This window comes from Falco cherrug, chromosome 3, assembly GCF_023634085.1.
Source record: "Falco cherrug isolate bFalChe1 chromosome 3, bFalChe1.pri, whole genome shotgun sequence".
In the NCBI taxonomy this organism is placed as follows: domain Eukaryota; kingdom Metazoa; phylum Chordata; class Aves; order Falconiformes; family Falconidae; genus Falco; species Falco cherrug.
In genome coordinates this window covers 115,086,419-115,101,081 of record NC_073699.1, presented here as the reverse complement: position 1 = coordinate 115,101,081, position 14,663 = coordinate 115,086,419, and the positions used below count along the sequence as shown (strand labels likewise).

Genomic DNA, 14,663 nt, shown 5'->3' with positions numbered 1-14,663 from the left:
TGCTGTAATTTGGGGATAAAATAGGAAAAAACCCAGAAGAAATAATCCCCTGGCCCGGCTCTGCTTTCATGCTGGCCCATTAGGGGATATTTGCCTTTGTTCGTTCTGCTAGCTCAGGGCTTTCTTAACGTGCCTGCCCTTGTCAGTCCAGGGGCTCGTATTAATTAGCGCTGGCGCTCTGGTCCTGGTGTAATCTGTGGGTTTAAGGGAACAATAGGTCAGTGTTAATGAAGGGCTGGGAGCGGCCCCGTGGGCAAAGCCAGCCCCAGAGCTCCGGGGTTTGGGGGGCTGGGGGGCTGGCTGGCATCTCCGTGTCACCTGGGTACACGTGGGGACAAGTGGCTTGGCGTTTATTCCGAATCTCCGTGCTGAGCTGAGCACCTTGCAGACCGGGGAGGATACGAGGGATAAAAACCAACCCCAAAGCCCCGACAGATAAATGAAAGGGCTCAGAAGTGCCAGCCCGCAGCTGGGGGGGGGGACACGGACGGACACACGGACTCGGTGATGCTGTTCCAGGGGTGTGGGTGCTGTGGGGTGTTGAAGGCCCTCCTGGGACCTGCTGCCGTCGTGTCAGGCAACGGGCAGACCCCCAGGAGCTCAAGGTCAAACCCGGTGCAGGCAAACGAAGGGCTGAGGTCAAAGCAGGACCTTTGCAGGAGCCCCCAGGGTTTTGCGAATCCTCATGTGGAGTGCCTGTTTTTTGGGAGAAACACCTTATTTGGTGACTGACCCCTGGGAAGCAAAGCTGGGAGCTGCGTCCTGCTCCCATGGCTGAGACCTGTCAGCTCATTTCACTGGTGGAGGAACTGGATGGGAGAGGTGGGGGATTAGCAGCAGATAGGGTCATACCTTGCTCATGGGTGCACATGGGGGGCTGCCTGGGGTCCCCCTGTGTTGTGGGGTGCAGCACACCATCCTGGCATGGCTCTTAGGGAGGGACCAGCTGCTCTAAGGGGGTCTCAGCGGGGGCTGATGGGTCTCTCTCTCTGCAGCCGGCTGCACCTTTGAGGAGGACGGCGACCCGAACCAGTGCGAGTACAGCCAGGGTGAGGATGATGACTTTGGGTGGGAGCTCGTCCGCAGCTATATGATGCCGCACCTGACAGCTGACCTGCCTCACGGTGAGTCCTGGTCCCCAGCAGGGCCATGCTCGTCACCCTGCATCCCCCTAGTGCCCCCAACCCACCCCTCAGTCCTGGACCCTGGAGCTGGACTAGGTGGCTTCTCCTGGTTTTAATTCCTGCAATGTTTTAGGCTTGATTTGCCCTCAGACACATGGGCAGGGTGCTGCTGTGTGTGATGAGCTGTCGGTCCTCAGTGTGATGAGGCAGATGCTGCGTGGCCCTGGGGAGGGCGTTGCTTGGGCACGGGGGATGTCGGACCCTGCTGCTGAGGGGAGAAGGGTTTTTAACGGCACAGCAGTGACAGGGACATTGAATGGCCCTGGGTACTTCTGAGCCCAGTGTTGCTGCCTTGGCGGGGTGTAACCCCCTGGCACCCCCAGCCCACCCTGAGGTGGGGGAGCCTGCATACGGTCCAGGCATGTATTTTTGGGGTGGAAAGTCAAGATTTCCAGCTTTGCTCCCTCTGCACATGACCTCTGCCATCGCTGCGTTTGCTGCCCTCAGCCCAGGCACCCCCAGCCCTGGTCCGGGGGCTGGCCAGGGGCTGTGTGTGGGATGTCCGCAGCACCCTGGCATCCCCCTGCCCGCAGCAGCGGGATGGAAAGCTGCCCAAGCTGCTGCTACGCTTCCCGTGGGTATCGGCAGCATCTCTGGTGATGCCAAATTCCCCATCTGGCATTGAGCGCGGCAGCTGTGGCTGCTGCCAGCTGGGATGCACCCAGATCCCATCGTAAAGGGGCACCTTCAGAGCCACTCTCCCTGCCTGGGGTCGGCAGCCACTGCCTGCTCTCTCCCCACTGGCGTGTCGGCTCCTGCTGCTTTTGCAGGTTCATGAGAAATTCTCATCCCTGGGAAATGTGGAAAAGGGGGGAAAAATGTGTTTCTGGCTCATGGGAGTGTGGGGAAGGACTTGTGGCTGTGAGTTGGAGGCATCTCCGAAGTCTGAGGAACTGTAAAAAAAAATGCAAATGGGCTTCTTTATCTCGTTGCTTTAAAACCAGCTTTTGCTATTTTCTGGGTCCAGCTTCTCTCTGGTGGCCAGGCTGGGGGAGCATGGCCAGCCGGGCAGCTGTGGGGGGCTGCCCCTCTCCCAGCAGGCTGGCATGGGCATTGTGCCTGGGTGGCATTTGGGGGCTTTGCTTGCTCCCAGCTCCGGACTGTGTCCTGCTGTGACCCCCTGGAGTTGTCCCTGTGCCCATCTGCTCAGCAAGATGCAGGGGGCTCGAGATGCTCCATGTTTCGGGGACTGCCGGCTCCTGCCTGGTGCTGGCGCTCCGGCTCCTGCCCAGCCTGGAGGTCAGGTCCTATGCTGAAGAAGAGCAGGAGAGGAGAGCTGATTTTAGAGCTCAATAGTAAAAATGACTTTTTTTATTAAAACATTAACTGCCTTATAGAAAACGCTTTACTGCTCCATCAGTCTGCCTCCAGCTGTTTATCTTGTGCCTTGTTCGTGCCAAGGCTTAATTTGGCTTTTCCCCTCTGCTAACCCTCCTCTTCCTTTACTTTTACCTCTTCCCATCACCTTTTCCTTCCTTTCCCGTCCCTGCTGGCACATCCTGGGTGCTGGGTGAGGGCAAACAACCCTTAGCCTGCCTGTAGGACTGCTGACAGATCCCAGTTCCTCCCTTGATGATATTCCAAATAATTGCTTTAAACTGAATTATCCTAATTTGTGTGTGTCCTGAGGGGGGTTTCCCAGGGCAGCGAGGAGGGAAGCAGAGCTGGGGATTGAGGTGGCTCATGATGGGGAGTCTTAAACCTGTAATTAGTTGGGTTTTCTGCTTGGTTTTCAGCTGTGATTAAAAAATCTGCAGTGAACAGCCAGAGTTTAAAGCCTGGGGGCTTGCAGGGGTTGAAGGGGTTGGGTAGAATGGGGCTGCTCGCACTGCTTGAGGAAATAACGGTTGGTTAGTGAGAGATGGGGGCTTAAATGAATGCAAAGACTTTAAAACTCCAGAGTTGAATGGGGAGGGGGATGCAAGTGTCCCAGGCTGGGCACTGTGAGGCTGAGCTGTGGGCACGGAGCATCACTGGATCCGGTCCCTAGGAAGGGCACCAGTCCCCAGTGCTGATTGAAGGGGGGTTCATCCCCACAGCTGGGGGCTCCCCCAGTACCAGGTAGGTACTGTTTGCTCGTGGTCTTGGGGCACCCAGCAGGTGCAGGCACCCCAGCTCTGTGTCGTTGTGCCTTGGCGTGCAGGGGGAGCTGTGGACGAGGCTCCTGCAGCCTCACTGCCCCTCTTGGTCCCCCCCAGCAGCTTGGTGGATGAAGAGTATTTCACAGCACCGGGGCCTCTCCAGGGAGCACTTTCCAAAGAAGTCTCGTGGTCTTAGATTAAAATGAGTTTTTATTGGAGATCAGCCAGTTTCAAGGAGTGTAGGATTTATTGGAGCGGATGCTGGCTGCGGGCCACCTGCCTCTACCTTTCCATCCCTCTTTCTTTTTGCTTTCTTTGGTTTGGGTCTTTCTTTCCCCCCCTCTCTCTTCCCTTCTTGACTAGTCTCCCTTTCACCAAAAGACAATGGATGGGTCTTTCCCATGTTGCAATTGTGATTTATTTATTTTTTCCCCTCCAACTATTTTTTGTTCTCTTTTTAAAGGAGCAGTTGCAGGGAGGCAGGGATGAGGCTGCACCATCCCTGTGCCCGCACCAAAATAATTCTCCCTAGATGTTTTGGGTGTACTTTCCTCCTGCTTTCCCCCAAGCATCACTTCTATGTGCCAGGCTGGTCTGTACCTGCCTTCAGGGGCTCTGCAATATCTAGAAGCCCTGCTGTTTGGAGCTGGGGTGAGGAGGGACAGCGTGCTGTGCTCTACAGCACCTGGCATTGCTGGCACCCGCAGGGCTCGCAGGATGCGGCTAGATCCTGCCCTTTGAGGATGGGCTGGATGCCCTTTGAGGAGCAGAGGGCCAGGTGTTGGGGGGGGGGGGGGCTGCCAGGTGGGGATGGGGCACGGGAGTGAAATCAGATTTTTTTTTTTGAGCTCTTGGGGTTGCAGGTTGGGGTTACTTCATGAACCTCAAAAGAAAACAGGGTGTCTAGGTTAAGCCTTGTATGATTTTGGCTGGAGCACGGGACAGAGCTGAGTCTGGGTCCCTCTCCTCACCCCTGCAGAGATGCAGGGTGCCCCTTAGAGGTCAAGGGTGCCCTGTGGAACATCTCCCTGGATGAGGTGCAGGCATCTCTTTTTGCTGCTGGTTGGAAGTTCAAAGGAGATGAGCTGGGTTGTGAGAAACTGTGGGAAAAGCTGCCCATGGAGGCTGCATGCCCTCCTGGCCCACCCCCCCTCCCCCAGCATCCCCATCCTGGGGGCTGGAGCGCCCGGGCTCCTCCGCTCCTCACAGCTTGTGCTAGAAAATACTAAGCCAGCATATCCGTGGGTGGGTTTTTTTTCCCTTGAATGTGTTTTTTCTTTTTCCAAACTCAGTGACATTAGAAAATCCTCTGTGAATCAGTTTCTGTTCCCTGCTTGGCTCTTCCCTCTCTCTGTGCATGGAGCATCATGCTCCCGGCGCAGCCCCATCACCATGCCCTGGGGAGTGACTGGGCCAATGTCCCCCCCACCCCGATGAGCTCTGATGTCCCTCCATCTCCTCCGAGGAGTTGCTCCTTCAGCTGATAGCTTTGGCACCACTTCCCAACCAGCTTCTGCTGCGTATCCATAAAACCCATGAAAAATTATGCTTAAATTTTTTTGGCTCCTGGGGGAATGATTACAGTTTGTCCAAGGACCCTGTGGTGGTGGCAGATCAGGTGGTGCTTGGGCTCCCTGGGGGGATGCTCGGCACAGAGGTGGGGAGCGGGTACCCGGTTCCCATGCTGGCTCTGACATGTTGAGAAGAAACGGGCATACGGTCGGAGGAGGCACGGTCGGGCTTAGTCTTCCAAAACGCTTTCCTGGAGGCAGATGCTGCGGTGCTCAGACTTGGTCCCCTGGCACCTCCTGGCTGGCGGTGCCACCTTCTCCTGTCATCCTGCCTGCCTTTGGCTGCCTTTTAATAGCGCTCTGATTTTTTTTTTCCTTTAAATTTTATTTTTATCTCTCCGTGGTTTTGGAGGAGCTAAAACTTGATGAGACAGGGGATCGGGGAGGATGTCGGATTCTTCCCTCCTCCTTGCTGGGCTGTTTTGGGTTTTTCCCAGAGGGATGCAGGCAGGACCCTGGGGGAAGGGCAGCCTGATGGGGAGAGCTGCTCCTTCCCTGTGGGCGAGCAGAGCTTCAGCCTGAAATGGGGGGGGGGGGGAAATCCTTGGGAGCTCATTTATCTCTGATTCATGGCCAAAGTTATCGGAGGTGCCAAGCTATCCTTGAAGACCCTATTTGAAACCCAATGAAGAGCTGGTGATCCCACAAGTGGAAAAAATTTGGCTGGAGACCTCGCATGAGGACTTGCTGGGAGGGGTGCAAGGCTTTCTGTGCACAGCCCCTCTGGGCTGATTTTGCACCTCGACACTCATTGTTGACTTTTGCGTAGCAAATTGATGTTATTTTCCTTAAGGAACATCTCTGAAAACTTGTTTCTCTTTTCCTATTTGATTGAAATATTATTTAGCACTTTTTGAGTCTTTCTCTCCACAGAGCACTTTGGTTCTTGTCTAAAAGTCCACCTGAAAGCTAAATTATGTTGTGGGGGACGTGACACAGAGGGGCTGACTTATTGTGTGCCGTGACAAAGCGGGGGTGACAGCTCGCCTGGACCAGCATCTTGATTCAAACTGACCTTAAATTGAGGATCAGAGGAAGGATTTAACAAGCAAAGGACGGTATTGATGTATGCCCGAATCCTGTCCTTTGGTTTGAAGTCTGAACTGGGGGATGCCCCGGGGCTGTTTGAGGCTCCCGTTTTGTGGGAGGTTCAGAAATTATTTTCCCCGGCATATTTGGAGCAGATTTTTGCTGTGTAATGCCGACATATGGATAGGGTTCAAAAATAACCCTTGCTGTGCTGATGAACTGTGATAGTGCATCAACCCCCCAGCTGTTGGGAGTGGTCCTGCCTGTCCCCCACCTACAGCTCTGGGATGTGGCAGGGCTGAGGTGCCCCCTTCTCTCCATCCCCATCTCCGGCTTTGTGGGCAGGAGTTAAGCTAAGCTTGAAAAGCTGGAACTTGGCAATTTGCACAGCTCTTGCTGCAGCTCTGCCCTTGCCCTGACTGGGAAGCTGCTGGATCCTGCTGGAAGCTGAGCGCCTGGTGGGGTGGGGGCTCGTGGGGAGATCCTGGCAGCAGTGGTGGATTAATAGGGAATAAGTGGAAGGGGTCTGGGGGACCCCCAAGTCCTTGCTGCATCTCCCCAGGAGGGGCTGTGTAGCCCCCTTGCCCCCTGGGTGCCTGGGCAGCAGTCAGCCGCATCGAGAGAGCAGGGGGAGCAGATTGGTGACCTGCGGGGGGACTGCATTTGGGGGTGACAGGTGGCAGTCACCCCCTTGTCACCATCTTGGCAGCTGCTGCCTCTTTGAGCTCTCTGTGCCCCTGTGCTGCTGGTGGAAGCAGCCAGGTGGGCTGTGCTGCCATTTTATTGAGCTGCATTAAAAAAAAAACCACAACCAAAACAGAAAAACAAACCAAAACCAAAACAACTCCCTGAAAACCAAAAACAGCCCCTGCAGAAAAAAACCCCAGGGGCTGCCGAGGGCATTGGTGAGCTGCCTGCCCCAGGACCTTGTCCATGCCAGGGGATGCTTCCATGCAGGGTGCAGCACCTCACCCCAGGGGCAAGAACTGCTGCTGCTCCTGCATTAAAAAAAATAAATAATCCCAACTTTGAAGCTGGGACCAGTGATTTACAAGGGAGGAGGACAAATATAATTAGCACAAAAGCGAATGGTGGGAGCCTGGGTTGTTTTTTTTTTTTTTTGTTGCAGTAGCACTGGGAAGAAAATAAAGAGGGGAAAACCCTGCCAGCTGAGTGATGCACGGATGGATTGCCACCCGTTCATGTCTGTGGTCCCAGATGACCTCAATGGATGTTCTCAGTCTTTTAAAATAACTTGTCAGTGGCTTAATTTTAGTCTTGATCTCTTTATTTTGGTCCTCTGGCTTTTTGCTTTTAAAGGGAGGGGAGGAAGAAGGGTCTGGGTGTGTTAGTGAGGGCCTGGCAGATGGAGCAGGTGGAGGTGGCTTTTGGGAGATGTCCCCTGGCACGGGGTGGGTCGGAAGTCGCTCCCCACACCACCATCATCTGTACCAAATGGAGCTGATCTTGTTGGTGCAGAAATAATTTTGCTGGGGGAAACAAGAGGGGAAAAAAACCACCCCAGCCAGAAGAGCTGTGGACAGAGTGCCTTTCCCTCTGTCGCTGAAATGTGGCTGTGCTTGGCTCTGAGAAAATAAATCGTTATCATTTTATTTCACCCTGAGTATCTGCCCAGAGGAGCTGGGGGTGCCAAGCGCACACATGGATCAGCAACACAGGGAAAATTTTGCTTTTTTGGTAATTTCTCTGCCCTGCTCTGGCTCCCATCCCTGAGGGATGCACTGGAAGGTGTGGTGCGGTACCTGGTACCATGTCTCCCTAGGTGATGCTGTGAGCCCCTGGGGGTTTTGGGGTCTCCCCAGGCATTTCTGAAGTCCTACTAGGTGCAGCTTACAGACACTGGGGGAGATGGATGGGTGTCCCCTACGATCCCCTGCTGCCTTCATTAGGCTTTTCTCCATGCCGCTCACTGGGAGGAAAGCTTGTGAATTCGTTTAAATTAACTGGTGGTGAAAGCTATTAATAATTAAGCACCTACTGTCAGGAAAACAATGGCAGACTTGAATAAATGGCCCAGCTTTGTTACTTACAGCTTCTGCCATTATTAAAATTGAAGGGATATTAATAATCCCCTCGCCTTTGGTGATGGGGAGGGTTTGGCAGGGCAGCTTCTCATCCACCCTGTGTCCTGGCCCCACGGCCACGTCGGATGGCTCTGGGAGCTGCCACGAATTGCTGGGGCTCCTGCATCCCCCTCCTGCCTCTGGACTGCCTGGGATGGAGGGTGTGGGGCAGGGAAGGCTGCTGCCTTTAGGATCCCCTTTTTGATTTTCATCCTGCCTGCCCCATAAGTACGGCCTTAGAGTTGCACTGGGGCACACACCGGGACTCCTGGTTTTGCTGCTGGTGATTTTGGGTGATGGGAGGTGGAGTACCAGTGGTGGCTGGGGCATGGGCGGAGCTGGGGCTGGGGCCAGCATCCCGGAGAGCTGGGGTGCTGCTGCTGGTTAAGCCGATGAGCGCTTTTCCCCTGGTGAGTGCCTGCCGAGCACAGTTTAAACTCGGCGACAACTGTGTGGTAAATGATACGAGGCGATAGGAATGGAAATTAAATGGCTGGGGCCCGGCTGGGGAGGGGAGTATTGACGCAGCCGAAGCTGTGAGCATTAAAGCAAAGCAGGCGGAGGGTCTCTGGTGGTATCGAAGCGGTTACCGACCTCGGCGTCCTGGGGGGGGCAGCTTATCCTGGAGGCAGTGGGTCTGATCCTTCCCTCCTCCTCCAGCGCCCAGGTCCTGTTTCAGTGTCCTGGTGCTGCCCAAAGAGGCATTGGATGCTGACTCCGTCCCAGGTCCCTTGCTCCTGTCCTGCATGTCCCATACCCAGTGGGACCCAAGCATCATTGCTGAGCCGTGAATATTTTTGCAGTCCCACATCCTCCGCCTTCTCCATCACTGCTGGTGGAGCTGAGGAAATGTGTGACAGGGGGATCGCTCCACGCTTTCCTCCCTTCTCCCTCCCGCTGCAGGCTCCTACCTGATGGTGAACTCCTCGCAGCACGCCCCAGGCCAGAAAGCTCACCTGCTCTTCCAGGCACTGAGTGAGAATGACACCCACTGCCTCCAGTTCAGCTACTTCATGTACAGCCGGGACGGCCACAGCCCTGGCACCCTCAGCGCCTACGTCCGGGTGACGGGGGGCCCGGTGGGCAGTGCTGTCTGGAATGCCTCGGGCTCCCACGGCCGCCAGTGGCACCAGGCAGAGTTGGCCGTCAGCTTGTTCTGGCCCAGCGAGTACCAGGTGAGCCCCAGAAGAGCCCCCTCCCCCCCTTGCATGAATGATGTGGACCCCCCTGGCAATGGGTGACCCCTCTGTTTGGTGCCGCAGGTCCTCTTCGAGGCGATGGTCTCCAGCGAGCGCAGGGGTTATCTTGGCTTGGATGACATTTTGCTCTTGAATTATCCGTGCTGTGAGTGCCAGGGGACGGGACGTGAGGGTGGGCGGTGGGGGGTGGGCTGGGCAGCAGTGTTTGGAGCTGGTGCCCACTGGGATGGTCCTGGGGAGAGCTGATGGGCTAATGCTGGGGTGCAGCCTGGTGGTACCTGGGTGTCCTGTTGTCACCAAGGCTGGTGGAGCTCCTTCTCCCGAGTTCCTCCAGGGCTCCTTTTTTCATCCCCATCGCTACCACCTCCAACATTGCTTCATGTTTTTGATGCGACCTTGGAGAAGCGTGGACTGAATATGTGGCCTGAGTGTCCCCATCAGAAAGGGAAAGGGCCACCTGGACTGGTGGTGGGGATCTGGAATCCCAGGCTGTCCGAGCACGTTGGCTGTTGGGGTTCACCCCCTATTTCTTCCAGGCTGGGGTAGGAGACCTGCCCTCCTCCATCAGCCCTCTCTGGCACCAGCACTGCAGGGTGCTGGAGGGGGGAGGGCTGCATCCCTCCCTGGGACACTTGTACGAGGACAGGAGCAAATTCCTGACTCCGACCTGGGCTGTGAGGATGGGGATCAAGCCCGTCCAGAGCTCAGCTCCAGCCCTGGCATCTTGGGTGGGTTTTTGGGCTGTGATAGGATTTTTGCAGCAGTGTTCCTGCTGCTCCACTCAGAGCTCGGCCACCTACCTCTTGCATCCCTTGGCAGCCAAAGCGCCTCATTTCTCCCGCCTGGGCGACGTGGAGGTCAACGCGGGGCAGAATGCCACCTTCCAGTGCGTGGCCGCTGGCAAGGCAGCTGAGGCAGAGCGGTTCCTCATGCAGGTGAGCAGCAGCGGGGCTGAAACCAGCATCTCCACTGTCAAGCCCACGCATCACTTCTGCAGCGCCTTTGTGCCTGCCCTTTGGGAGAAAGCCCTGCTGGGCAGCGAGGGGGAGGGCAGCCCCCCCACCTTTTAAGCAGCTATCATTTGGGGATGTGTTTGGTGGCTCCGGATGTCACGCTGTGCCTCCTGGTGACGTCTGTGTCTCTCCCCGTGGGGTAGAGGCAGAGCGGCGAGGTGGTCCCGGCCGCCTCCGTGAAGCACATCAGCCATCGACGCTTCCTGGCCACCTTCCAGCTGGACGAGGTGTCCAAGGAGGAGCAGGACCTCTACCGCTGCATTACCCAGTCCAGCCGTGGCTCTGGTGTCTCCAACTTTGCTGAGCTCATCGTGAAAGGTGGGTGACTTGCTGCTGCCCGCCAGGTCCCTGGGTTGCGGACGGGCTATTTCTGCTGCGCTGCTTGCAGAGGAAGAGGAAGGTGGGACACTTGGGTGGTGGGATTGCAGTTTCTCGTTGTGAATAAGTTGCTACATGCAGATGGTTCGCCATAAAAGCAGGAAACTACCTTTCCTGGTGGACTTAGATCATTTATTTTTGATTGCGGTAGGTGGGAGTTAATTAATTATGGTGAAATTGTGCAGCGCCACGCTGGGCAGTGTATCTTAGAAAAATAATTAAGGTTTGATCAGATGAAACCCTATGGCAGCTCTTAAAGCTTTACTGAAAGCGACGGAGGGCACGTGCGCAGGCTGCAGTTCAAAGGCGGGATGGTGCCCTCCCACACTTCAGCGCTGATCCCTGTGTCCTTGGGGCAGGGGATCTGTGCTGGTTGTGTGCCCTGCAGCACAAAGGTGGTGGGTTTGCTTGGGAAGAGATGTGACCGTGTTGGCTGTACCTAGTAAAAACCAAAATAAAGTTGTGGTACCTGTGGTTGTGCCAGAGTTGGCCTTGGGGATGCTGCAGAGCTTCTGCTGGAAGGGGATGCTCCACCTACCCCTTCTCTGGCTCTCTTCCAGAGCCCCCTACACCCATCGCACCCCCCCAGCTGCTCCGGGCTGGCTCCACTTACCTCATCATTCAGCTCAACACCAACTCTATCATCGGCGATGGCCCCATCGTGCGCAAGGAGATCGAGTACCGCATGACCTCGGGGCCCTGGTCGGAGGTCCACGCTGTCAACATGCAGACCTACAAGCTCTGGCACCTGGATCCAGACACGGAGTACGAGATCAGCGTCCTGCTCACCCGGCCCGGCGAGGGGGGCACTGGCAAACCGGGTCCGCCCCTCATCAGCCGCACCAAGTGCGCAGGTGGGTCCCACAGTGCATCCCTGCCACCCCAGGTGGCCTTGGCAAGGTCCCCTGCCACCCTGAGCCCCAGGCAGGGAGCATGGCTGGCGCTGGTTGGGTGCCGAGGGTGTTTGCCAGTGCGGGGCATCACTGCTCCAACAGATACACCTCTAACTGATTTCTTGGTGGCTGTATGCAGCATCTGGGGAGGGACGGCTAATTAAACCCACGTTATGATCAGGGGCAGGCGGGTAGCAGGGTGCACGGTCGAGGCTGGATCCTGAATGAGGCAGGCTGTGCAGAGGGGCTGAATATCGGTCCAGCCTGAAAATGCCCTGAGGGACGGTGGGTTTTTGCTGATCAGTCATTAGTACCCAGGTATGACCTCGGCACAGGAAGGGCCAGCAGCGGGATGCGCAGGGCTAGCAGTGCTGCGGCTGCTTTCCATCCCTGGAGCCGGACAGATGCTGGCAGAGGTGGTGGCTGCTGCTCGGCGGGGGCTGTGGGCTCGGGGCTGGATCCAGCTCAGGGCATTCCCAAATTTCAGGCTGCCCCTGAGGATGAGCCCTTTGGCTGCCTCTGGGGAGGTTCCCGTCTTGTTCCCTCTTTGGAGGAACTGTAGATCATTCCCCGGTGCCTGGTTTGGAGTAGTCTGTGGCTCTGAAAAATATTTCTTCTAAAACTGTTAACCCTGTGCCACACTGGAGGGGTGGTAGCTTTGGCTGCAGGGGTCGGCTGCCTTCCCCCACACAGCCATGCCCCGGGGGTAATTCAGGGCAATCCCATCCCTGCTGAAGCCCCCTCAGGGTTTCCCTGGGGAAGGTGGGAGCTGGGGTTTGTCTCTACCAAAATGGAGCAACACAGCCCACAAGTGCAGCCCTGCTGTCGGTCTGGGGGGTGAGGGGGTGAGGACCTCTCTAGTGCTGTGGGGCTGCAGGGGAGGCTGACCCTGCATCCCTACGGGGGGAGACATGGGTTGGGGGATGCTTCCCCTCCCTGGCTGCTGGGCTGGGGGTGGCGTTTCAGATGTTCCATGGCAACCGCCTTCCCGGCGCTGGCATTCAGCTGCTGGTAACAGAGCAAAGTCGAAGGCAGAGGGAGGAGGTGTGGTGGAGGCACAGGGCTGTTGTGCCGTGTTCACCCCGAGACCCAGCACTGCTGCGATGCTGGGCTGGGACCCTGCACAACACCCCAACACCCAGCCCTACACAAGTGCAGGTGATGCTGCTGAGCTGGGAGCATTGCCCTGCAGGCGGGGACCGGTGGGCACATCCTGCACGTGGAGGGAGCGGAGCAGGACACGGCTGCAGCCCCAGGGCTGTGGGGCACCCCCGGCAGCTTGGGCTGTGGGGAGCCCCACGAGCAGGGTCGGCTTCGGAGACGGGTGGGCGAGAGGAGAGCGGCCGGTGCCAGTGCAGGGGGGGAGGGGGAGATGCAAACAGGCATTGCCATGAGGGGCTGGCGGCGGCTTTGCATCTCAGATCAGTTTTCAGAGGTGCTGCGAGAAAGCCCAGGATTCCTGTTGCCTTGAAGCCAGTGACAGGCGCCGTGTGATGCCCTCAGTGCCCTGTGATTAGTATCCTATAGCTACCGCATTCAGGCTCCCCCAGCTCTTCCCACGTACCATCACGATGTGTTTTTCTCCCTGGCTTCCCCTGGGTCGTGGCGGGTTTGAGATTCCTGATGCAGCCACACACTGCCGGCCATCATCAGCCCTGGATGCCGTACTGCCAGCCGCCCCCCCCAGCATTTAAATACACTGGGATAAAAGGGAGAGGGGAAGGTTGAAGCCTGGCACCACTCAGCACTGCCAGGGAGAGGTTGGGGGCCTCCAGACCCCTCGGGGAGAGGAAGGAGGAGGTGTCTCTGTGCCCTTGGCCACCCAGTGGGAGTGACGTCGGTGGGCATGGGGGCTGAGGTTTGGTGTTTTTCAGTAGAGCTGGACGTGGCAATGGGCGTAGGGCTGGGCTGCCCACAGCATGGGGCTGCGTGCCTTCTGCTGTGCTTGCCCCCTGACAAAATCAGCTGGCGTTTTGAGGGGTCCCACAAGGGCACTGGGATCTGTGGGAGCATCTGCTGGGGTTGCAAAAGCCTCTTGTAACCTCGAGCTGCCCCAGCTCCTCCACTGCACAAACCTCAGGGGAATTCCCTGGGGGATCAGCTCTGGGACAGGATGGACAGAGAGCCTCCTTCCCTCTCGGTGTCCTTCCCACCACCCTGGGATGGTGAGAAGAGCTTGCTGCTGCTAACGCAAACCACCTGTGTGCGTGGGCTGCTGGCAAAAGCTCAGCTCATTAAATCCGACTTCTCCTGTTCACACCAATTAGAGCTAATTAGACTTCTTCCCAGTGATGGCACTCAATCTCTGTCCTTTCGAGCGTCTGACATGGGCTCAATGAAAATGCGAGGGCTCCCACCATGCAGGCGTGTTTATCTGGTTATTTGGGGCCTTGTGGATGCTCCTGGTGCTGGTCGAGGGAGCGGGGCTGGTACCCGGCCTCACCTCTGTAGGGGACGATGAGCCAACAGGGGCTGCTGTCCCTGTGGTGTTGGTGGCTTTGAGACCCAGTGATGTCCCCAGCCCTGTCTGCAGGGCAGCGTCATCCTGTGCTGGGGCTGGTCCCAGTTTTGGTGTCAGGGTTGCTCTCTGCACTTGCCTGTCTTGTTCCTACACTGTAAAAGGGCTTTTCCTGATAATACATATAAACCCATGAGATGTTTTGCTTTATCACTCATCTCTCCCCATCTCTCCTCCCCCCCAGAGCCCATGCGGGCCCCCAAAGGCCTGGCTTTCTCCGAAATCCAGTCCAGGCAGCTGACCTTGCAGTGGGAGCCGCTGGGCTACAACCTGACCCGCTGTCACACCTACACCGTCTTGCTCTGCTACCGCTATTTTGTGGGCACTGGCCACAACCAAACCTTCCAGGAGTGCATGAAGATGGAGCGTAACACCAACCGCTACACCATCAAAAACCTGCTGCCCTACAAGAACATCCATGTCAAGCTCATCCTCTCCAACCCTGAGGGACGCAAGGAGGGCAAGGAGGTGATATTCCAGACGGATGAGGATGGTGAGTCTGCTCAGGGAGGTGCATCATCCCCAGAAATGGGACTCTGGCTGGTGAGCTGCGGGGTGTTCCCTGTGGCATGGTGCTCATCTGTGGCTCTCGGCCAGGGGCATGATGCAATTATCTCCTGCGGCCATCATGCTAATGGGGAGGGGAAAAGGCGGTTGCAGCCCCAGGGCTGTGCAAGGGGAGGCAAGAGAAGGGGGCAGCGATGGTGGCTGGG

The 14,663-nt window shown here is 56.9% G+C and overlaps 1 protein-coding gene across 4 annotated transcripts in view; it reads left to right on the top strand.

Annotated features, from left to right (window-relative positions):
- Positions 1-14,663, top strand: part of PTPRU (protein tyrosine phosphatase receptor type U) — a 70,873-nt gene that overhangs the window by 16,557 nt on the left and 39,653 nt on the right. For all 4 annotated transcript variants that reach the window (XM_055705520.1, XM_055705519.1, XM_055705522.1 and 1 more), the window contains exons 2-8: positions 996-1,124; positions 8,853-9,124; positions 9,212-9,293; positions 9,968-10,083; positions 10,305-10,479; positions 11,100-11,393; positions 14,135-14,443. In XM_055705520.1, coding sequence (XP_055561495.1) covers positions 996-1,124; positions 8,853-9,124; positions 9,212-9,293; positions 9,968-10,083; positions 10,305-10,479; positions 11,100-11,393; positions 14,135-14,443 — 1,377 coding nt within the window. The remainder of the gene's footprint in view (positions 1-995; positions 1,125-8,852; positions 9,125-9,211; positions 9,294-9,967; positions 10,084-10,304; positions 10,480-11,099; positions 11,394-14,134; positions 14,444-14,663) is intronic.